The sequence below is a fragment of the Melanerpes formicivorus genome, unplaced genomic scaffold (genome assembly GCF_026170545.1).
Source record: "Melanerpes formicivorus ecotype bairdi unplaced genomic scaffold, bMelFor1.0.p_v2 SCAF_2, whole genome shotgun sequence".
Classification (NCBI taxonomy): domain Eukaryota; kingdom Metazoa; phylum Chordata; class Aves; order Piciformes; family Picidae; genus Melanerpes; species Melanerpes formicivorus.
This window is the reverse complement of record NW_027142354.1, coordinates 50,227,452-50,252,452: the sequence shown is the minus strand read 5'-3', so window position 1 is coordinate 50,252,452 and position 25,001 is coordinate 50,227,452. Positions and strand designations below refer to the sequence as shown.

Genomic DNA, 25,001 nt, shown 5'->3' with positions numbered 1-25,001 from the left:
GAATATAGGAAATGAATAAATGGTTAATTTCTCATCAGTTAAAAGGGAAAAGAAAAAAAATGAAGCAAAAAAAGCCATCAAATTCCATTTCCAGGACAGGAAAGGATTTGGTTGAAGATTTAAAATGTTTTAAAGGCACTAACTTCAGTGATTTCATCTTAAATTTTCCTTTGTTCTTAAACTTGGATACTTGTGCATATTCCTCTGAGGTGGAGACCACAAAAGAGAGGATATGATTTCAATGGGCATTGGTCTGGATTCTGCTGCTTTGGGTTGTCAGTGAAATTTTTGTTCTGCAGAGTTTGTTCTGCCCAGCATAAAGTGTGTGTAAACTCATGGAGAGCATTCGGCACATTCATTCATTCATCCATCCATCCACTGATGGACAATTACCAGTGTTAGGCAACAGGAGAAAATCCTGAACCAGCCCAGAAGGTACTCCTAAGCTGAATAGTTATGAGCAAACAAGACTCTTGAGGATGCCTTGAAACTGTAAAACTGCAGCTTGACAGAACATGCAAGTTCCTTGACAGTGGTATGAGGAAATTTGTCTCTTTGGTTGCGCTCTCTTGCCTAACGTGGTGCTACAGACTCTGATGCAACCTCAGTATCCATCCCATCTCTTCAGTGGAAGAATATAAACGTTTGTAGCCGTTTGAGTGGATGTAGGAAGATTTTCTGAGGAGTAATGTAGAAAGGAAGAGAGGACTTTGAGTGGTTGGAGGGGCCTCATGAGGAAGGCAGATTTTGGATCAGATTTTTCTTAGCGTTTGAAAATGAGCTTGCTGTTGAAAGGATTCATGATGCTTATTCTATGCCTCATAGCAGGAAAGACATGGTATGAATGTTTTCTTTCTTGTAATGTTTAGGTGCCTTGATTAGGGCTTTTGAATCAAATTAAGATTAATTTTCTGAGGAGTGGACCTTAAGCTTTGTAGGGCTTGGCCAGACCACTCAGATAGGAAGGATACAGTTCTAATGAGAAGCTGTGACATACTGTAGGGTGTGCAAATAGCAGCTCACTACAAGCAGGGCACAGCAGTAGGCCAGCCTGGAGAGTTGGAGTTCTGGTGAGTTTTGCATTTTTAAATACCAAAGCTTTAAGACAAATGCCATCCATGGAAAGCAGCAGCAGTCTCTTTGACTTTCTGCTGTGAAATAACACTCACATGCAAAATCTCAAAATGATATTTGGTAAATAGCATTGCCACAAAGTTGTTGCCACTCCAGTATCCCTGTAGCTATCTGACTAGCTTTAGGAATGGACAGAATTTACCTTTGCCCACTGGAGAAAATAGTCAGTGACTGAAAAAATGCTTCTCTGAGGAGCTTTTCTATCAAGACTTGTAGAGACTTGTCTGCCCTGATGCTTTTCATACAGAGCTGGTCTGACAACCTTAAGACCTGTCATCCTCAGGCAGGCCACAGGTCAGAGTGCTGTGTTCAAGAACATTCAGTGGCAGAGTGAAAAGAGAATGGAGCAGTTCTTCTCTTGATGGACAAGTTGAACACGAGTCAGTGGTTTGCCCCTATAGCGAACAAGTCCAGCTCTGCATACTTGACTGTGTTAATAGGAATGTAATTGTCAAGTCAAAAAACAGCCCCCACCCCATTCAGCACTTAAAGGCTGCATCTGGAGTTCTTGCATATGGTTCTGGCCTCCCCAGCACAAGAAAGGCAGTGAAATATTTGATTAAATCCATGGAAGGGCCACCAAGGTGTTTAGACAGATGAAGAGCATGTCATGCACTAGGAAAGACTGAATGAAGTTACTTGTTCACTTTGAAGAAAGAAGGCAAAGTCTGGTGGTTGTCTTCAGTTACATCACAGGGTTTTCAAAGATAAGCTCCAGAGTCTTCTCAGAGGCACTCAGTGAAAGGAAAGGAGAGAATAGTGCAAACTGCAGAAGAGAAATTCCAATTAGATGTGAGTAAAACAAATTTCACAATGGGAGCACTCAACCATAGGTTGCCCAGAGAGATTATTTGAGGTACTATAAAGTGGACCTGTTTCAAACTGCTCATGGTCTGGTGGTGGGGCAGGGATGTGGGAAATCAGAGTACTTCCAGTGGTCCATGCCAATTTGAACTGATTCTGCGATTCTCCTAGGTGACTGTGAGCTGTTTCTGGCAGTCAGGTGCTGCGGGACTTGGTGGCGCATTAGATTTGCCCTTACGTGTTAGCACTTCTAAGTCCAAAGCACACATGGACAATGGAGTAGCACATTGAATTGATTTTAGCTGTTAACACCACCAACAAAAAGGGGTGTTTGTTGGACATCCAATCTTCAGATCTGTTTAGTAATAGCTAGTTCCCAGGGCTGGATAGGGCTTGCCTCTTTGTACCTAAAACTGATGTTGAGATTGATGGAAAATGCTCTGTGTGGACTGAAAAAAATATGAGTGAAATTTGGACCTTATCAGCAAACTCCTGCTGGTTTCCAGTGAGCTGGGAGGTATTGTTTGGACCTCTGATAGTTTTCTGCTGTTACCATTATCTTTTCCCAGCTTCTTACCTCTCCAAGTTGTTATTTTGCAGAGGAAAAAGGCATTTGCCTGTTGAACAAATGTTTATTCACTTTATTGGGCCTGCTACATTTGAGAAAGCATTAGTGCCTTTTTATTTGGAGAGAGACAGCAAGAACACTTGTCACAATTATTGATAGATTGCTTTTATTTTTGGCAAATACGCTGCTGCTGCTCCATGTCATCAGTTAAGTGTCTGCTGTATTCTGCATGGCAGAATGTTATCTGGCTGCATTCCGGCAGGCATTGATGCACAGTAGCTTGTTCCCATTTGTATGATGGAGTGTCTCACGCTGAGGATGTCAACTATGCTCAAAAGATGGCACATCCAGTGATGAAAAATCCCATTCTCACATACCAGCTATGCCTGGGAAGAATGTACAAGCCAAGAGAGATATTGATAGGGTCCTGAGTGGGAATTCAGATCTCACAGTGATTTCAGTGTGTGTGTTTATACCCAACCCAGAACACAGGCTCCTTCAGTTTTATTGAGTGTGGGTGGTTAGGGTTGTCCACCCATGTGGCAATTAGTGCATCAGACTTTTAAAGGCTTGCTCAATGGGAAATTTGAGAAGCAAGTGATGTATTTCTTAAGGCATCAAACCGTGCGGAAACATTTGGGTATTTGCCTGAAGGAAGGTGAGTTTCCCATTTCCCACACCTTAAGAAAGATCAAAGGAGCCTCCCTGTAAAATGGCAAGTGCCAACCAAGCTGGGACAGATCCCACCTGTAGATTTCATGTGTCATTTTAGAAAGTAAAAAACAAACCAACACCACGGCTTCCTGCAAAGGCTGGAGCTGATCTTTCTTCTTCTTTGTCTCTTCTGATCTCTTCCAGAGAAGTGACAAGGCTGTGATCCCTGTTATTATGCAACCAGCTTGCGAACCCTTTGAGTTAGTACCAAAGCAGTGATGTTTCTGAATTACTTCATGTTCACAGAGAGATGCAAAACAGCCATAAAGTGCTTAACACAGCACAGAATGAATTAGGGAGTGGGCAGTGAATAGGACTTTTTAAACTGCCTTCTGTTTTGTATTTTAAGATGTCATTTCCAGGTGCTCATCACTTTGAAGCTCTGCCATTGAAGTCAGTTAAAATGAAATATTTGAGGACAGGCTTCTTAGCTTTTTTCATGTCTCAGAGGAAGATTAGAGGACATGCATTGGCTTTGCCTCTATTCCAAATATATATCTTAGAAAAGGAAGCTACAACTTATGAAGAACTGAGGAAAGGTGAAGGTCAACATGGAAAAGGGGATGGATATGAAGCATTTGGAACTGAAAACTTAATATGTGTTTGAACACAGAAACCATAATTAGACTTAAGATTTCATCTCCCCCCTTTGCTAGTAGCAGGTACCTGCTTACCCTGGCAGAGGAGTTTAGAGGGTAGCAAGCTCCTACTACAATCTGTTAGTGCCTCATTAAGTACAGCAACTATTTGTAAAGCATTTTTAAGATGAGGAACACCCACAAAAAGCCCTGGAGGGAATTAGTCAGTCTCTGTTCAGTGCAGATTTAGGTAGGTGTGGTAGGCAAAAGCTAAAGCCACATCTTGAATGATGAGTATGAATAGAAAGCTGGAGGAGCTGCCCTTTCTCAGAGAATAATGGGTCACCAAGTAAGACAGGGGTCCAAAAGAACACCTATCAGGTGTCTACATGATTAGTGGTTCTCATACCATGGGGCCCTTAGGAATAAACTTGGTTCTATCATTATGTTATTTCAGAAGCTTTGGTTTTGCAACCTGAAGTTTAGGTTGGGGGTTTTGTGCACCGTGCAGCCTGACTGAGTCCACGCATTGTGACACTTATGAGAGGGTTTCCAGATTATGTGCAAAGCAACTGGGAGAAGAATTAAGAAAGAAAAGTACAAGGACTCACTGGCACATCAAACTATTAATATTTCCTTGACTGGATGGAGTCAGTTAGGAAGTAATCTCCAGTGTTATGGGGCCACTGTAGTGAATATTCACGCTGTGATATTAACACCTTTTTATACAGTGTAGAGAGTGTCTCAGATGAGAGGCTGTCTCATGAGTTCTAGAACAGATGTTCAGAAGTACTTCAATCTGCATAAGGCCCAGGAATTGGATAATCAAGGACCAAAGACAACTTTATATCCTAGAGAGCAGCCATCTTACAACAAATTTGATTTCTGCAGATAAAGGGGCAATTTCAAGCTGTGCCTTTGCTGTTTTTCTGAAGAGTCTTAGACAATGTTTTCCTCACTACTGATTCCCCATTACCTCCTGATGAATGCCAGAAAAGCTTCCTTGAGGAAGGTTTCACTCGGCTCTAGGGGATCCTGACACAGAAAGAGATATTCCTCTAAAGGTCTGTGTCAGGGTATGTATGAATTTAGCCTGAGTATTTCTAAAAGAGAAAACCAGGCTGAATCAAAGTTAAGGAGAGGTTTCAATGATTGGTTTCAATGGTGCCAGGGTTTCAACCCAGACTGTCTGAAGAACAGGAAGGTCTTAATAGTTGTGAACACTGTACCAACAGTGTTAGAGAAAACCTCAAAGACCTCACCATCTGTGGTGACCTGGTAGTTGCAAAGGCAAAGGCCTGTGAATTTTTGTGTGCTCTTAGACTGCAAAAGAAACAATCATCTCTTAGCCTGCAGAAGAGGGTTTAGAAAAGAATGTTGAGTAACAGACATCACTTCTCTGTGTTGTCCCTTGCAAGTTTAGAAGCCATGAAGTTGGCAGAGTTAATCAGTAATGTTACTTCTCCCCAGAGACTTTGCCCCAGAAGCAGTGTATAATATTCTGGTAGGAAAGTGAGGAGGGATATTAACCATTCTTCTTGAAAGATCACAAGTAAACCAGGTTTTGGTTTTTTTTGGAGATGCATTTTTTATTAGCTCCTTTGTAAAACAAGCACAGTAAATTGCATTTATAGCAGACATGTGTACAGTAAATAAATACTGACAGCACTTGCAGCTAGATTATTTCAGTTTTCTGAAGTATCAGAGGCTTTCCATGTTCCGGTGTTTAAATATCTTAAATTACCACCCAGTGCCACATTCTTTCTTTAGTTGAGGTGATTTTGTATCAGGGCATAAGGCTTAAATCCTCAGAAATGTTCACATGGCTTCTGCCTTCCTGAAAGTCAGGAATTAGGTGATTTGACAAAAATGCAAGCTTCTGCTTCTTTCCAGACCTGGAGGCTTACACTATAAGCAGTTCAGAACCAGGACCTGAGGGGTTTTACCCTAAGGTTCTGTGAAGACACCTAGCACATGTTGCAATAGTAGGGAAATGCTTTCAAAGTGAACTATGAGAATCTGTATTCCAAAACTCATAAATTTAACTCAATGTTTAACATCTATGTATAAACCCAATTGCTCTCTGACATATCAGATACACTGCAGTTAAGCTTTTAAATGAATTAAGATGCCTTGGTTTCAGTTGCAGATTCTTGACAACTTGTGCCCTGTGCACAGTAGGTCTGAGTTAATTTTATTGTCAGAAAACTCCACAGCAAGAGATATGCTGGGTACACATGGGCCACTGAATACAGGACCTCTAATGATCACAAGCATGAAAGAAAGGGAGTAAGTTTTGTTTAGGAGGTGTTATATTCAGCTACTCACTCCCATTTCCTTTCATGGTCATGCAAGGTGGTAACAAAACTCTTTCAAGCACAGTGCTCCCATTGCTTCTGATGCAGCTTGGGTTCAGCTGCAAGTGTAGGGCTTCACAACAACCATGTGCAGTGTTCACTGACTGGGCATCAACATGATGTAGGCACAAACAGCTGACAAAATGCAGCAGGTAGCATTTCCAGGACTCTAAACTGGCAATGCCTTCTTTTGCTAAAACATCTGCCCTCAGACGGGATGATGAGGATGGCCCTGACACGACACAGAACTACCTCCTGCAGCCCAAAGCTCTCTCTGCCAATGCATTTTGACAGAATCAATCAATAAATAAATAAATAAACCCCGATAAATAAATAAATAGATAAATAAATAACTAGATAAATAAATAAATACTCCAATAATTAAACTGTTAAATAATGGAACACTAAATCTGTTCTTTCAGCAGGTTACTTTCCAAATAAATTAACACATCACAGCATCACAGTACATTAGAGGTACTTCAAGAGATCATCGACTCCAACCCCCCATGACACAGTTTGATAGCAGTTGCCCTCACCTGGAAGCAAGTCAACTAAATAAATACTACTAATAAATAAACAAATAAATAATTGCAACAGAATTAGATGCAGAACCTACAGTAACAGCTGCCAGCAATGTATCCAAACACCATACACGTTAATATAACATGGTGTTACTCAAGTCTGAGGAATTTAAAAGAGCTGCCAGAGTCAGGACCAAATTAGCCTATTACAACAAATAGCTGGTATGGCTTCTCAACCATCTCAAATGCAATTCCCACCCCCCCAACTTATGCTTCTGTTCTTTTGTTCATTCATTCTTTGTTTTCTTTAGGAGTGTCCTGCCCTCCTAGAGTCTCTCACTGGTTATCTGTAAAATAAGAAAGGAGATCTACATAAGAATTATTGTCATTTTTCTCAGCTCTAGATTTGGTCTGTTTCTCAAGAAAGCTTTGCTGGCCTGAGCCATTTAGTGAAATGCCACCACTCAATTTCTCTAAAGGACTCAGGCCCTCATAATACAAGGCTCAGGAGTTCCCATGTCTGAGGAGGCTTAGGGCTTCAGCTTCAACTGAACAGAGTCCAGCTATAGGCCTTCTGAAGATGTCCTTCAGCTGGTGTTGGTATCTATAAATGGTCCTGTACCAGTGAAGGCTGAATCCACAGAACAGTGTGATCTCATTGCAAGTGTTTCAGTAGGGCTACAAGATTACAACTTTTCAGCAGTGTGGCTCAGGAAACTTGGAGGTCAGGGAGATTTGCATCTACATCAAATTGCAGAATAACTACCCCAAAACGGCAGAATAAAAGAAAGGAAGGAGATTTTCAAAAATACATAAATCTGCATCATGCTTTTTGGTGTGGATGCAAAGGAGACTATTTCCCTATTTTCCCATCTTTATTTTCTGTGTTTCCATTATGGTTAGACTTGATGATCTTAATGGTATCTTTCAGCCTCAGCAATTCTATGTTCTGACCTGGAGAGCTGGGCTGAGAGCAATTTAGAGCTGTCAGAGAACACTAATCAATTCACAGTGTGAGGAAAGAGCCATTCCTAGGACCAGCAGGAGCTGCTAATAGCTCTGCTCTCCCGTAGCAAGTATCTCCTCTCTCTCTCACTGCCTTTCTCATTTTACTGGTAGAACATGGCTCTATATGGATTGTCTGCTGTATTTGGACACTGGACATTGATTCATAAGCTGCTGATGAATAGGAAGGATAAAAATCAACATGAGTCATACTAGCAATGGCCTAGGTAGAACCTAATTCCTGTCCATGAACATACATCCATTGTTTGCTCTCTGATTTAAAGGGATTCTAATTGTTTCTCAGCTGTTTTTAAAACAGAATTATCATTTAGAGAGCCCAATGTATTTACAGGTTTATTCTCTTCCAGATATTTCATCAAAGAATGTTCAGGGGGCAAAAGAGATTATGAGGAAATGTGAGATGAGTATTTAAGAAGCAGAAGTTAATTGCCTCCTTACTCTCCTAGGTAAGGAATCATCCCTCCTCTTCCAGTCAAAGGTTCTTCAAGCCTTACCTGCAAAGTGAAGACCACTCACTCCAGGATGAATTGTGATAGCGATCCTTGGCCCGCACTGAGATCTTGTCTTTTGGCCCAGCCACTGGAATCTGAATAGACTGCTCATCAGCATCATAGACCTGGGAACAGGGCACAGCTCCATCAGCAGGTTGTGAAAACCAAGCAGAATATACAATAAACAAGCACACATAGCTCAAACCCCCAGCTGGTAGTCTGTTGTTTCAAAGGCATCAGTCTTCACCCACAGCTACCAAAGTCATGAGGACTGGTGAGAACTTGAGGCTCAGTAGAAAGAAACTGACAAGCTCACTTTCCACTGAAGCTGGTGTTGTAAAGTGATACAAACCCCAGACCCAAACAGGCAGTCATTAAAGCAGAGGATTTGTTTATAGAATGATAGAATGCACTGGAATGAAAGCGACCTCTAGAGGTTACCTAGTCCAACCCCCCCTGCAGTGAGCAGGGACATCCCCAATTAGATTAGACTGCTCAGTGCCCCATCAAACCTTACCTTGAATGTCTCCAAGGATGAGGCTTCCACCGCCTCCCTGAGCAACATGTTCCAGTGTTCCACCACCCTCACAGTAAAGAACTTAGTCCTAATGTCTAATCCAAACCTACCCTTCTCTAGTTTAAAACCATTGCCCCTTCTCCAAGTGTTACTTGCCCTTGTAAAATAGTTTTTATCTTCTTTTCTCCTGTCAGAATGAGAACCCTGAAGCCAGAAGTTGCTGCTTTTCAGTATTGCTGAAATTTCCACGGAGGATTTGTGGCTGGTACTCAAAGAACTCTGTACCCTTTGTACGTGGCACAGTTTCTCTACCTAAGGAACTCTACTCATATCGAGAAGTCAGCCCAGGGGAAGAGCTCCATCTGCTGGTACAGGCTTGCTTATGTTGTCACACAGAAAAATTTCACCAACTGACAAAGTGGTGACATTTGTTTATTTTTCTGACTGCTGGACCAAGGAAGAGCAGCGCTGCAGTTAAGGACCTGCACTTGTGGTCAACTGGTTTATATATTTCTTTCCAGTTCTGGTGTTGACTTCTTTGCCAGCCTAGGCAAATTGCCATACTGCTGCTGCATACCTCAGGAGCTTCCTTAGCAAAGGAAGCAAAATAATGTTGTGATTTAAAGCTAATATAGAGGGGCAATGCTTAGTTAACAGTTAACTAATAACTGGAAGGTGAGTGGCAAAGACTGTAGCCTACACCAGTCTCCACATACACACTACCAAATGACTCAATGATGCCTTATTTGCCAATTCACCTGTAAAGAAAGTCTGAGCTACCCAGGTACAAACCACACACAAGGAAATGAGTGCCTGAGATCCTGAACTTCTTGATTTGGAAACTGGGGTTTTCCTACATTAGGGCCCACACAGCCTACTAATTAATTAGTAAATGCTTTTCTCACAGCTATGTAATGCTGGGCACAATTGTGTCTTCCCAGTGACATCAGGGTTGCATCCACCCCAGAGTGTGTTGTTAAGATCATACAGCTCATAGAACTGTGAAGGAAGTCTCTTTCTGCTAAGATAGAACCTTGTCACATTTGGATAGCAGTACCCTTTAGAAAAAGCAACCAACCAACCCCCCAACAATATATTCTATACCATGATTCTTGCATACTATGCTGATATTATTTATACTGTCAGTTCAAGCAGGAAAATTGCATTTCAGATGTTGTAGCTCTACCTGGATTTTGCGTTTCTTTGGACTTTCAACTTTGACCCTGAAAGTCAAAGGGAAGTAGGAATTTGGTGTGCTCCATGTTCTGGGATACGTCCAGGTGACTGTTCCATTTGCAGCTGTATAGTGACATTGGGGTGGGTCAGGTTTTACTGCAAGAGAAAACACAGAAGGAATTGATTCATATTAGCAGCATAATATTGGATGTTGTTGTGCTACTTTTGGTAGTCTTATCAGCTTTGGGAGCCTTTGTGAGATTAAGAAGGGAGTAAGAAATGGACATGAGCAGGCAGCGTGTACTTGCAGCCCAGAAGGCTGCATCAGAAGATGTGTTGCCAGCAGATCCAGAGAGCTGATTCTGACAGTTTACTCTGCTCTGGTAAGACCTCACCTGGAGTACTGTGAACAGGTCTGGAACCCTCAATATATGAAGGACATGGACCTGATGGAGAGGGTCCAGAGGAGAGCCATGAAAATGATCAGGAGGGTAGAGCAGCTCTGCTACAAGGACAGGCTGAGGGAGCTGGGGTTGTTCAGCCTGGAGCAGAGGCAGCTCTGGGAAGACCTAATAGCAGCCTTCCAATATCTGAAAGTGGCCTTCAGGAAGGATGGGGAGAGACTTTTTACAAAGGCCTGCAGTGGAAGGACAAGGGGCAATGGTTTCAAAGTAGAGAAGGGCAGATTTAGATTGGATATCAGGAAGAAGTTCTTCACTGTGAGGGTGGTGGAACACTGGGATGGGTTGCCTAGGGAGGTGGATGAGGCCTCTTCCCTGCAGACATTCAAGGTAAGGCTCGGTGAGGTCCTGGGCAACCTGATCTAGTTGGGGATGTCCCTGCTGACTGCAGAGAGGTCAGCCTGGGTGACCTTTAGAGGTCCCTTACAGCCTGGACCATTCTATGATTCTATTCTATGAAATGGCTTATATACTTCTTATGAAAAATAAGCCTAGAAGGCTTTGTTGGACACAGAGGAGTATCTTCCCTGACCATTAGGGCATGCAGCAAAACATCTGCTTCTTCAGGATGCTGCTTTGGTTTCCTGTGCCCAGTGGCACTGTTGTTACAACTGTCAATTTCTATTAGCCTGTCCTGGATGCTCCTCAGAAAGAACAGATCAGGAGGAAAGCATTAATTATTATCTGAGTGAATCTGCAGTTCTCAGAGAAAGAGACTGATGCTTTATTGGTTAGAAGAAGAAGAAACTTCTGGGACATGTGGGAGTGAGAGGGTTGGTGGTCACAAGCTATGGAGATGTTGCTTCTTCACTTCCTCATCCTCTTCCAGACTGCTGCTCCCCTATTCCTGTAACTGGGGGCTTGATGAAGATTTACAGTAGGGACAGGGATTCCCAAGCTACTGTTATTAGTTCCACTATCAGCAGCAAGAAAGAGGCTAAAAATTGATCATGGTTCCTGGTCTACTCACTGATATCTCTGATGAAGAAGCTGCTAGTGTAGTTCTCATATTCCACCTCGTCAATGACCTCCAGGAACATCTCAATTGGCTCATGCTCTTCAGCAAATGGACAGTAGTTTTCCTTCTGGCACTGGGCTGTGTATTCAGTGCCTGATTTGCCAGTGTGAGCTACAGGGCTGTTGCAGGTTACATCTCCTTGAGAGCTGAGTACAGATCAAAGAAAAGTATTGGGAAAGTGCCGGTGTGCTCTGGGAGTTTGTTACCCCAACAATAAGACATAGTTGGTAAGGTAGTGTTCTGGTGTTGCCTGTATCACTTTATGGCTGTGCTTCAACAGCTGTGGAAATGGTTCAGTGGGAGTTCTGGCATTTTCTCTGCTGCATTACACATCCATGTGTGGCATAAACACTCCTCTGCCTTAGCAGAAGGGATTAACGTTTCAGCCTAAACTAGGATATCTCCTTTTGCGTTACCACTGTCCCAGGATAAGCTCTAGTATCTTTGTTCCATAGCTCTTTCTAAAAGCTTACTGGACAAACCAAAGTGACCTTGCTCAAGCACTCTATGTTTTGGAGAAACCCCAAAGAGTAGTGGAAGGTAGGAAATCCCCGCAAGGTTTCCCTCATAGGTTTCTGCAGTGTTCCTCAACAGACTTGTCAGTGGACATTTGGCTTTTGCAGTGGGTGCAGCCTCCCACTCCCTTCATTCCACAAGAGCTGCTGCAAAGTGACTTGGTGCTGTGATTGTTTCTACTTCTGGCCCAGCTTCCTCTCTCTCTCTGCATGAACCATTTTTGCTATTGCTTAAGTTACTCTGTGGCTGTGTGGCAGCTGCTGTAATGGTCCCATGGGCGATGATCCACTTTCAAGCCTTTACTAGTTTCTGAGCAACTTCCATGCCCTTAGAAGTTGTTAGTCCCAGTGACAGCTCAAAACGTTTTGCAGATGTTCAGACTTTGGAAGTGGGATTCCTTGCCTTCTGCATGTCCTCAATAGCCTAAAATCTAGGATCTCCTACACAGAATAGCACAAAGAGCTGTTCCAGCCTTACTATGAGGTTGCTAAGGAAAAGTACAAGCTTTTACCCTTTCAGACTTCTGATTGTGAACTTCACATTTGGACTCTCAATTTCTGTCATCCATGAACACATGAAAATTCCAGAGTAGCTCTTTGCCTCGCATTTTAAAAATGTCCTCTTTGGCTCTAGATGGAAAAAGGAAGAAAATGTGATTTATTTACTCTTTTTGCCCAAATGGTCGAAGCAGAGAGTGAGCAGAATTCAATGGACTGCTTTGGCCCATGCTGGGTACATAGGAAGACAGTCTCATGTAGTTAAAAAGCTATATAACCATATATATAATTATATAACCATAACTTGTATAACCATAACTGGTGGCTGAAGGCTGGTTTACATGGCACCACATTAACCACAGCTACATGGCTATTGACAGGAGTTAAGAGCCTGCCCAAGAGGTTGCAGATAGCTGTCAGCAAGATTTTTATATGGAGAAATCCATTGCTCTTGTCACAAAGAAGCACTGCAGCTATTCAGGTGGCAAACCTCTGTATTTGTTACCCTGCTCATGAGAGGGCACACAGTGGATAATCTCATTTCTACAGAGAGCTCCCTCTGGTCCTCACAAAGCTCCAGTGCACAAAGCTGAGCAAGATACATCACATCATCTTATGACCATACCTTCATAGCTTTTCAGGATTGACCTTAGCATTTGCCCATTGGAGTCTACTTTAGTTATGAGGAAGAAATCATAGCTGATGATTTCATGGGTATTAGCTGTCAGACAGGTGTAGTTGCCAGCATCTGGGAACTCTTTCACTTCAACAATCAGAGTCTTCCCAGTTCCTTTCAGTTCATTGTCCTTTTCCCAGTAAACTGGCAGTGCATCATCAGATGTGTCACAGGTGAGCTCCACTCTTTTAGCTGGTGTCTCATCATTCCACTCAGATTCTATGACATACACTGGACATTGTAGAGAAAGACATATTAGCTGCTACTCATACTTAACAGTGTGAAGATTGAGCCAAGCCCTTTTCTACCTCTGTTCTCCAGGAAAACTGCTAACAAACCCCTGGCTTTCTTGCCGAATGCCTCACCATCACCTGGAAATCTTTACTACAAAAAGAGGTTTGACTTAGAAATTTGTAGTGTATCCAGAACCTGCTGATCAATAAGGATGAGATATTCATGGAAGAAGTGACATTTTGACATGTTCCCTGAGAATCTTATAGTGGTTCATAACAGTGGGGATTAGGCAGGTACCTTTGTTTTGAAAGTGAGGATGCAAGGATCCACTGAGCCCAGGCATTCCTCCTGCACACAGCCTGTGGCCTTTGCTCACAGAATGGCTCATGATTCTCCGTGCTATGGTGCAAAGCTATGGCACTTTGCCCTCTTCACCGTGAAAGGTCTGTGAGTGAGCAGTGGGAAGGAGGGGAGCTCTGGGTAAGTGGTTTGTATTTGCCTGTAGCTGATTCTGTTTTCTGCAGGGGACAATCTGTAGTCCTATCACCCTGGTCCCAGTGGAGCAATCACTAGGAGACAGAGGATTGCTGAGCTGTAGCAGAGCTACGTGGACTGCAGCAGGGACACGTGGTCTTCTAAATGCCATCTTCTAACTTTGAAGTGCCCTGCTGGTCTTTCCAAATTAGAAGACACACCACATAACAAAATAACTTAGAACAGTTCTATTAAAGAAACATTTTGTCTTTTGGCAGTGATTGGCTGAAGAACTTCAGCTACACTTCTGTGGGGCAACAGTTCTCAAATTTAACTGTCATTGCTCTGATGTACTGCTGCTGTCACAAGCTCCCCAACCATGTTCAGTGCCCTCAGAGACTCTGCTACGTGCAAGAAGTGGCAAAAATTTGTTTCTTAGTGTGCCCACACCACAGCAAGCACTCAGCTCAAGAAATCAGATTGCCAGTGAGCTCTAAGACCTTTTCACCAGGCCATTTCAATACCAGAATGAGAACATTAAGACTTTATCACAGAGAATAAATGCTAAGAAATACGTGTCAGACACTGAATCTGAAATGGCAGAAAACATGTGGCTCAGGAAGCTTGGAACCTTAACAAACTGCCTATGGATATTTGAAGCACAGGCAAGGTAAATCCTACAGGCCTGAAACACAAATTCTATTCTCAATAGTGACAAGCATCAGCTTTCTGCACCATGGTATTGCCCAGGGAACCCACAGGATGAATCATTTTTTAGTGCAAAGATGTGGGGGAAAGTAATGGAATTACTTCCTACAAATGAAACAGATTGAGTATGCTTTTCTCATGTTGATTAGGGCTCTTGTTTGGGATAACCACATGGAAGACACAGCCTGGAGTATGGAGCTACACTGAGTGAATGAGAGCAGCACACTTGATGGCCTGAATTTAGCCCTAGTTTCTGGTAAGCTATTAAAAAGATTTGTTTATTACTGACCCTGTATTTTCACAACCATGTTTACATTTAAGATATTTACCAGCAAAGTTGCACAAACTATTTCTAGGTTGTTTTTTTTTTCACAATTAATGCTTGAGGGTTTTTTGTTGTTGTTTGTGGGCTGTCACTCAAGTCACAAGATACTGATTCTGCTTCCAGACTGCTGCGTGACCAAAACTTTTGAAACAGGAGAATATGTAGTAGGACATAAGACAGTTTCTAATGCAAATGGCTTTTGTATGACATTTTAGGACTTCTAAATATTTCCTCCCTTAACACCAATTACTTGGCTGGTTATTCACAAACAAATAGGAAGAACTTTGGCCTAAGGTAATAGAGTTAACAAATTGTGTGCTTGTGGACACAAGTTTAATTCTGAACTACCCTTGTGTCCTACAGTCAGCTGTAGGCCTCAGTAAGTGAAGACTGCTTACCATTTTCCCTGAGTTTCCACTGTGCTTCCAGAAGGGCAGCAAAGGAAAATAAAGTAAGGCAGGCAAATAGTAGGTGAGACATCTGTAGGGAAAAAAGAAATTGGTAAATATCAGTGAGGATTATTGAGTGTGTTCTGAAATCAAACTCAGTGGTAGACAGGATAAGAAGACAGAGTCTGTTCCAGTGAACTAAGAAATATTCTCCCATTCTAAAAAGTCTCAAAGGACATAGAAATGTGAGGTTTGTATGGAACTTGAGCCAGGATTTTAATCCCCTTGTTACTCACACTGCAAAGCAGTTTAGAGAAGACATTATGGAACTTAGGGGAAATTGTTGTGCACATAGGTCTTATATGGTCAGCATTTCAGAAGCATTCCCAGGTTCTCTCAGTCAAGTGTTCCTCATGCAAGCAAAGTCCTGCTGGTGCCAGTGAGGCTAGCTGCATGAACAAAAACTACAGGGGGTGGCTCAGTTGGTAGCGCACAAGACCCTTAATGGGGAGGTCATGAGTTCAAGCCTGCAGTGGGCAGTGGTGTCCTCCCTACTCCAGTCATGAGGTCTGTGGTGACAGGTTGGACTTGATGAACTTTGAGGTCTCTTCCAACCTTAGTGATACTGAAGGCATTTGACTAAAGGATCAATGGACATTAAATTCCAGGCATACAAGGCTTTTAAGTATATTCCCTTGTTAAAGCATGTCAGTATCCCTATTAAAATAGAGGACCGCAATGAAGGACCTGATGAAGTGTTTTGTTAGGCTGCAGTCTTCACCATCTCTGTACAAACAAGTGATAGCAGTGTCAATAATGCAGCATGGAGCTGGTGGTAACTCTGCCACTTACCTAACTGGCACTAGTACCAGTATCCACCTGAGGCTGCATAGTCTAATTAGTTTTGCTAGCAATTTCAGGCAAAATTCCTGCCGGATTTTTGTGCAGAAATGGCTGGGTGTGTGCATCATTGTTGCTATGTTCATTTGAGACATACATTTAGCTCCCTTGAGAATTAAAAAGTGCATAGCTATATGTACAACATACATATGTATATTTGTCCTGAATTCAAAATACAGCTAGACCTCTTCATGAAACACAAACCACATTTGTCTAGTATGGTAGTAGCCACTGGCTGTATAAAAAACTGCAATAACTTTCTGACCTTTTTCAGCTGGGCATTAAGCCAAATGAATAGGAATATGACCTAGAAAAAGACTGATGAATATATCTTTCAAAGTGTATTCAACTACTATTCTTCCACAGTGGAAGTCTGAATGCCCAAGAAAAACACTAAAATAAGTAGTATGAGCTTTGTTTCCCTCCCAGACCAGTCTTTTCTAGTGACAGGGGAGTAGTCCTCCTAATTTCCTCTTATGTGCTACAAATCATTTTCATTTGGGTTTATGAAGAGTGCATGTTTGTATGTACCCCAAACCTGTTAGTCATTGGCAGCTCCTACTGTTATCAGTCCTTTATCTTAGCCAGCAGTATCTGGAGCAATGCCAGGAATCATTGATTTTGTGCACTGCACAGCACAGCCATTAATAGGACCAAAAGCTACTAGTATCTGAAGAGAGTATCTGTGAGTGGAACCAGTTCACATTGCATCTGTACTTAGAGAGGCAAGGGCCTCAGTGAAAAGCCAGATACTATCAGGCAACCTATCAGTGTTGTCTTGCTTCATTAAAAGGCAAACACTCTTAGCTCCTGTTGATTTCTGCTGCAGGCAGGATTAGCTACAATTTGCACCAGAAAAATAGCTCATGCAGCTTTCTGAAAGATGCTGCTTTCTTTCATTGTAACGTGGCATTCCTTGAAAACAGAATATTTTCTCCTGGTTTTAATGAAAACCTTCACAATTCAGGTTTGTGATGAAAAAGGTTAAGAATTTTCATGAGACAATTTTTGAGACTGGGGTGAGGAGGATAACCCCAACCCTCATCTCAGAACTTTTTTTCAGTGCAGTTGTCTGAGCACTTCAGAGATGAGGAAAGTCTATCTACATCATATGTTCCCTGTGATCTGGAGCATAAGCTGCTGTAAATCAGCCCAGATTCCTTCACTGACAATCACCAAATTCATGGCTACAAGGACCTCTGGATGCCACCTGAGCCAGACCCAGCTCAAGGCAGAGCCAAGTCAGTGTTGCCTGTTCTTTCAAGCAGAGCATGGCCTAACCATAAGTACACATTTGTCTATGCACACAATTCAGCAACACAAATACAAGTCAACCACAAAAGATAATTACATGATAACATGATCTGTTCTGTCCATTAGGTAATAATTCTATGAGCAAATACACTCAACATACACATAAGCTTATAAATACTGTCCTGAGAAAAGTGTCACAACCACTTAAATATATTTATAAGTAAATAATTTGAAGCTTTCATTCATTTCATCTGAAGCAGCTGATACCAGACTTCTGCTGCCCCAGTATTAGAGAAGAAAGGAATTCTCACCTTTTGCTGTGATGCCTTAGCCAAAGTTGCCAGGCAGGTTGGATTTGTGATCTGCAGGAAGCATTGTGCTGGCTCCCCTATAAATAGTTCTAAACCCAGAAAGCAGAGGGATGCTCCGTTTCACCACAATACCACAGAATTGCAACACGTGGCCTGAGTTCCTTTTTTACATAGTGGCAGAGCTAAAGTAAAAAGAAAAAAAAGTTTGGGACTCTCAGGTAAACTTTAAAGGGGAAATGAGATGATGAGATTGTTACAATGACCTTTATGGTATGCCAGAGGCATTTCCTTTCCTGCCTGATTTTCTCTCTCTCTCATACAGCCTGCTCATCATCTGAGAAAGAGTAAATGCAGAATAAATAAACTCCCAAAACTGTCTAATGGGAAATACAGTATGAAGACAGAAAGAGAAAGTTAACTTAACCATATCTCTTTCTACCTGATAAGCACAAAAGAGAGAATTATATGAAATAAAACCCCACATCAATCAGAAGTAAAAAAGGCTAACTCATTTTTAATTGCTCGTTTAGAAATGTATTTGTTCTAAAGACTGAGACTTAGGTCAACCAAAAAAAAAAAATAAAGCCAAAGCAAACCAAAACAATGAGTTCTGGGTAAAGGATCAACAGCTGATATTGTCACATTATTTCATGTGGCTGTTTTTGAAGTATTGCTTTTTCCTTGATACACTGGTGTTCCTTTTAGACCTATCCTCCAGCATAGGAGAAGCCCCATCCAGAACATGCACTTTGAAAGTGAGGAAGAACTTTCCATTGATGTTTTTTGTTACTATTTGTGAACTAATAGGAAACAGTTCACCCTGTTAGCCAACCCAAAGCTTAGTTGATCTTCTTGCCCTGTTCCAAACCTGAATAAGATGATTGAGAAGTTACAAGCAAGAACAAAGACATTGCCCATAAAGGAAAAAAAAGAAACCAAGGTTTGAAATTCAGCCTGGATGCTTTAGGAATTCATAGTGACACAAGGCTATCCTGTGTGGTTTCTAGTGACAGGAGTATTCCTGCAGCCCTGAAATCAAAGCTATAATGAAGTAATTCATGAATTAAAAGATGTGCCTGACCCTTCCGCTATGGACAGTGGTCATTCAGAAATCCTTCACACATAGAAAACAACACAAGCATCTGCAATACGTTGCATATTTGGTGCCCCCAAACACGGCAAGAACAAAAACCATAAGGAGGAAGAACCCAAATGAGCAGTGAGATAATCTTATTATCATCCCCAGCTTGAGGCTCCTGTTTATTGTCACACGTCTGGGAGGCAAACAGCAGAGAGGGTTGCATGCTCTGATTTGAAAGAGGGTAGTTTCACAATTCTGGACTAGCGCCAGTGGAATCTCTTTCTCTCCTTAGCTGTCCTCTTCAGAGAAGCATGGCTTGGGTAGGACCACAGCTGAGCTTTAACTCTCCCCCGTCTGACAAAACACAAAACTGATGGGCCTAACTTCCAGTGTACCCAACCTGTTACCCAGCATCAGCCCCAGACTTCCCTTTACTAGAGTTCACAGCCAGAGCTGGGCAAGAGTAGAATGAAAGGGTGCAGGCTGTGAGTGCAGCTTGCTGAAGCAGGTTTGAAATGGTGGCTCCGTCATGGGTGAAAACTGCTCCCTTCAGATACTGCATACTGAATCTAGATCAAAATGGTTTATGGATTTATTCATGACACAAAATTGACCAGCAACCAGTGAACTATTCATTTGAGGTTCATATCAATAATGTAACAGCAAAGCAAGAGTACTAGACACTTCCAAATTGTTAATACCTGTGCATCCACGTGTCTCAATAAGCTCTAACATATACACAGTCTTATACACGTGGTGGGGAGTTTGTGACTGTAATGTCACCTAATGCACAGCTTTATCATCTGCCCAACATGATGGTGGCCTTTAAATGCCTGTTCAGGTCAGAAATGTGAACAGTTCATGATGAATACAAATATTAATAGAAAATACATATAAAAGTAAATACTTTCCGAGTGTCTGCTTGCACACACATGCAGAAAGCCTGCCTAATTGCCTTGACTTCTCTTAGAGCACAAATGGAGCCATACACTACCAAAGCATTACACCAAGAATTTTAGATGCCAGTTCTGGAGCACAGAGACAGCTGTCTGGAACTTCCATGATAGGATAGTTTGCTATGATCCATCAGAGGAATTTTTATATATTAAAACACAGAGATTGTGCAAATACCATTTGATGATGGTCTGGTTTTCCATTATGAGCTCATATATTCTTAAGGGGAAATTTGAAGAAGAGCAGCTTCTCTCCCATAATTTTCATCCTACTTCCCCTATGACTCGGAAAGAGAATGCTGGAAACTCTGTGTCCATGTTTTGCTTTCTTCTAACGCAACGGAAAGACTCCTTTATGACAGAAAGAGCCTGCTTGAAAATGGTTTTCCTTTCTTTTGAAGGACAGAAGATTTTTGCTCTGTGGAACACCACAGTTATCTCACCTCAGCCCATGAAAAAAAATCTGCCCCATGTCAGTATAAGGATGATTTATACAGAGTGTATAACCACTATGAGTCCTCTATCTGGAATTCCTTTCAGAGGTTGATTTGCCAAAGATCAAGTTTTATTGCTGTTGTTATTAATGTAGTAGCAATGAGAAGGGAACTCTGATTTTATGTATCATTAACTCAGCTGTGATTTGTGTCACACTATCAGGAAATACTGTGTAATTTTAGAGTATCCATGACCTTTCCTAAAAGAATTCCAGTTGCAAGCTACTATGTGGAATCAGTGAACCAAGATCAAACCTTGAGAGAAATGCAAAAGCATAGAAGAGAAAAACTCACCCCACTTCTAGTAAAAAATCTAAGCTTTATACAACAGTAATGCATTTGCATTAGAAGAGCCACCCAAGATGGGGACTTTGGGTATTTCTCTTGCCAGTAGTTCCATTGACTAAGCTACATTTACATGTGTTTCACAAGCAGAATTGAACCTTTCTTCAGAGGGCACTTAGTTCAGACTTGGCACTGTGCTAACCGCTGCCATGCAACTGCTGATCAGGCTCAGGATAATAGCACGGTAAGCTGACATTTGTGTATGAACTACTGCATTGACAGAATTTCATAGAATCAATAAGGTTGGAAAAGACCTCAAGGATCATCAAGTCCAACCTGTCACCCAAGACCTCATGACTACTAAACCATGGCACCAAGTGCCACATCCAATCCCCTTTTGAACACCTCCAGGAACAGTGACTCCACCACCTCCCTGGGCAGCGCATTCCCTCTTAGTTAATCTGTGTCAACACAAAGTGTAATCATTATGAAAAATACTTCTTTTATCTGCTTCTTATTGCTATTTTGAAGGGACCTAAATTAAAGCACTCAGAGATATGGCTGGAAGAAAAGGGAAGCCATGACAGCTTCCTATTTTGCTATGCAATTATTAATGTGACTGTTGGGGTTTTTATGCTAAAGCCTAAAGACTCAAGCTGAGAAAGGAACCCCATCTTATATGGGATACCAGAAGCTGATAGTAAGATTCAGTGCCCAGTCAGTAGGCATCTTGTTGCATCATTGTCAGAAAATTCCAGGTTCCTGGAGGTGGAGAAAAGACATTTTAAATTAGGTAATAAGAGTTTTAACCCCTCTGACTGTTGATGAATGAGGTCATGAATGAGCTCACACAGAGCCTGTTTAGAAAGCAAAGAGGTTTCACAAATGAACCACTGAAACATCCCTCAGCTTCTGAAAGGCAAAGAAAATTTCTGAAATTACACCAGTGGTTGCTTTGTGATACAACCTCTGTTTATGAAACTTCTGTGAGAGTTACCTTTGCTGAAGTTGTGTGGTACTAAGTGAGACCACAGTATTACCAGCCCTGAGTGGTAAAAACTGAGGAGCTTTGACGTGTGATGATTTTGAAGAACCACAGTAGAATGGGGGAAAGAGAGGGACTGTGGATTGGCAAATCCTCCCTGCTGTTACATACTAGATAACATTTGGAAGAGATGTGCCCTGGAGGGGCTACAGCCTGGACTCTGGACTTCCAGAGTCCCCAGATATTACTACTCCAGGGAGTTAAACACTATTTTGTCTTCTGATGGTGTTGTATTGAGGATTCAGGGTGGAACCAAGTTGCACTCAGCTGATCTTTGCAATCACAACATCTAGAATCTGATATACTGGAAAATGAAAGATGAGCATTCAATCTCATCTGTTATCAAGTAAATCTGAGAGTTAAGATCAAGAATCTAAACCTGGGAGTTATTAATACTGTAATTAGAGAAATAACAAGATTGCTTGGTACTCATTTAGGACTGATTAAAACTTGATGTGGCAGCACAGGCAGCCTGAGCTAGTTTGAGCCGTTTCTGCTCACCACAGTGAGGTTGGACAAGATGACCTTTGAGGGTTCCTTCTAACCCAGTCTGTGAATCTGTAAAACTAAGTATTTCAAGATTTTACATAGCTTTAATGTTAATAAACTGCAAAAGGCAAGGTAATCTGTGAGCAGTTTCTGGAGCTCTGTAGCATGCTCTGTAAAGGAAGCTGAATGAAAAGCTGTCGCTGTCCCTCTCCCCCTCCCCCCCCCCTTTTTTTTTTGGGCTTTTATTTTCTATTCTTTGTAAAAGACAAATATGGATTACTGTGAATTTATACAGACTTTATACAGGGGGAAAAGGAATATTCTGTATTTAAAGACAAAACAGCTCAGGCTTAATCCTACTCCCTATGATAGAACAGGAGTCTCAGTGTATCACAGTATCACCAAGGTTGGAAGAGACCACAAAGATCATCAAGTCCAACCTATCACCCAAGACCTCATGACTAGACCATGGCACTGAATGCCACATCCAATCCCCTCTTGAGCACATCCAGGTGCAGAAATGAGTGAAAACATCTTCTGTGCCAGTGTTCACAAAACCCCTTTTTGAGTACAAAAACTACAATGCTTAGACAGAAAAAGTATCTCAGACTTCCCTGCATCTGACCAATGTGCCTGCAGAAATGTCCCATGTGGGCAGGCTTTGGCTGAAACAACCTGGAACCACTGGACTGGAGGACAGGAGAAACTTCCAATATGTTTAAATGGATCATGATCAGACCTAAAGTGTGCTGCATGCCTTCACAAAGAGTGGATCAGGAGATCTAGATGTCTCCTTTGGCTTATTGATGGAATAAGTTCCCAATGTTAGGATTTTTTAATCTATTCTGTGCAGCAGAGGTTTGCAAACTGGCCCACAGCATGTTCTAAGCTGCTTATAAATGAGTTCTTAAAAGAGTAAGCTCCCCACAGTAGTCTAAAGCTCTCAACAGACATTTGAAATTACAATGGGAAATGTGAAGAAATAACCTCCCCTGGTTTTCAGTATCCATCATATCCAGCATGGAATTTCAAGGACAGAAAATGACTATGTTCTGTTCTCTCTGTGTAGTTAGTTTCATGTAGTTAACCATACAGCAACCATGAGGGAGTTTCACTTGGAAGCGTGCAGTAGAATTAAAATTGTCCATTAAAAAGGTGTCCAGAGTAGATCTGACCTGACTTTCAAAACCTGCCTGGACGTGTTCCTGCATGGCCTGCCCTAAGTGACCCTGCTTTGGCAGTGGGTTGGACTCGATCTCTGGAGGTTCCTTCCAACCCCTGACATTCTGTGACTCTGATTCCCAGCTGCAGTGACATGCAGGCTGTTGCAAGACTAATGGGAATTAGACTGTTTCACACTTAACCACAGCAACTCCACTTCTCACCACCACACATTTCTGAATGAAATCTTAGCAAAAGGCTTCTTGTTTAAGGCACAGACAGGGGTAGGTGCTGATATGCCAGCTGTGAAAATGAAATAATAATGACAATTTGAAGTTGCATCTCTGTACAGTCCTTGTCCTGAGCTTTCACAACGTTTGCCACCTACATTCCTGACCAGGAATATGTTGTTTCTGTTCATGTCTACTGAATGGTGGCATGAACAGCAGGAGGTGACTGCTTACCTTTCTTTTTGAGCAAGGCAAAAGCGAGCATGTAGCTATTCATGTCATTGTGGGGTGTCTTTTGAGTTTGGGATGTGGACCTATTAACTGTTCCTTATTCAGGTAAGAATACTGGTTGGTCAATAGCTCAGCAAATGATTTAGGGATCAAAATGAGAAGAAAGCCTTGCATGAGGGAACTTCCACTAAGTACTTTCCCAAAAGAATGATGAAACTGTTTGCATGGAGTGAACACATTGGTTTCTGCTTACCATCATGCCATGGAGTATGAGGATGTGCCTGGAGTTGCTCATATTGGGAATTGTGCTGTCTCGCTCCTCCCTTGGCTCTGACATCATACTGAGTAAATGCACCACCACAGGTCCATAGAAAAAGCATCTGTCACATGGATGAATTTGTTGACCAAAGTCAGTAAATTCCTGGATTTAAGCAGGAATGAGATCACTTTTAAATTTGTCTGAGGAGATCCTATACACAGGGGTCTTCAGAATTGTGACCAGACTATCAATGCTCAATTCAAGTTAAAACTGACTGCTTCTTGCACATATGAGAGCTCACTTGGTCCTGTGCCAAAAGAGGAGAGTCTTTACTGGGTTCTGCTTTCATTAGAGGCAGCAAGTAAGAAGGAGCTGGTTTTATTTCCTTCAAGTTTATGGGGAGAAGAGGATACTATCCTGTTAAGTAAATAAGCTGTCATGTGGCTACTGAGGACTGTCCTGGTCATTTCCTAACTCTGCTTTTCCCTGAAGCTTAACTGTGTTTTGGAGGGGTGCAGTCTTTACTCTGTCTGGAGAATGAATGAACAGGGTGGAAATTACAGTTAGTCTCCATCCCCACAGCACAGAGCTGTGAAGCATAAAGATTCATTTGCCTCTACATTCCACTTGGCATTATAAGCTATTTGAGCCAAAAGTGCATCACTACATTTTTTAACTTTATATCTTTAATTGGCTTTCTCTGTGACCTCTTTCTGTAGGCAAAATCCCCCAGGACACTCCTCAGAGTACTCAAAAGAAAAATTCAATTCCTCTCTGCAAAGCTAACTGAAGTTACACAGTAAGTATTGACGTAACGAACACACCATGGAGTTTCTTCCTACCTCCACCAAACCTTTGCCTGGCACTAGAAAGTCAATTGAATGTGGGCTCCAGCCACAAATGACATTACTTCCTTTCTGTGGTAACAGCTACTGTAAGGAACACCATATGAGAACTGTACACCCACTGTTGACTGTTTATTTCTCTGACAGGAGAAAGCCCTGCGTTGTGGAATCTTCTTCCATCAACAGACACCTGACTACCTCAGAAGTTAAACACAGGGTCACTAAAGCTGGAAAAGACCTTTAAGACTGAGTCCAGCCATAACCCAACTACCATGATCA

At 42.0% G+C, this 25,001-nt stretch overlaps 1 protein-coding gene and 1 long non-coding RNA gene across 2 annotated transcripts; one reads left to right on the top strand and one right to left on the bottom strand.

Annotated features, from left to right (window-relative positions):
* Positions 1–1,017: 1,017 nt before the first annotated feature.
* On the top strand, positions 1,018–24,622 carry LOC137445876 (uncharacterized). The gene is made up of 5 exons (XR_010988520.1): positions 1,018–1,070; positions 8,149–8,347; positions 8,905–9,078; positions 14,620–14,726; positions 24,597–24,622. It is a non-coding gene; the product is annotated as an uncharacterized lncRNA (long non-coding RNA).
* Positions 8,193–15,275, bottom strand: IL12B (interleukin 12B). Its single transcript, XM_068148003.1, has 6 exons — positions 15,194–15,275; positions 13,004–13,285; positions 12,393–12,510; positions 11,318–11,511; positions 9,897–10,042; positions 8,193–8,318 (listed from the first exon to the last, which is right to left on the bottom strand). Exons 1-6 carry the CDS (start codon positions 15,273–15,275, stop codon positions 8,193–8,195), a joined length of 948 nt encoding a protein of 315 aa, XP_068004104.1.
* Positions 24,623–25,001: the final 379 nt, after the last annotated feature.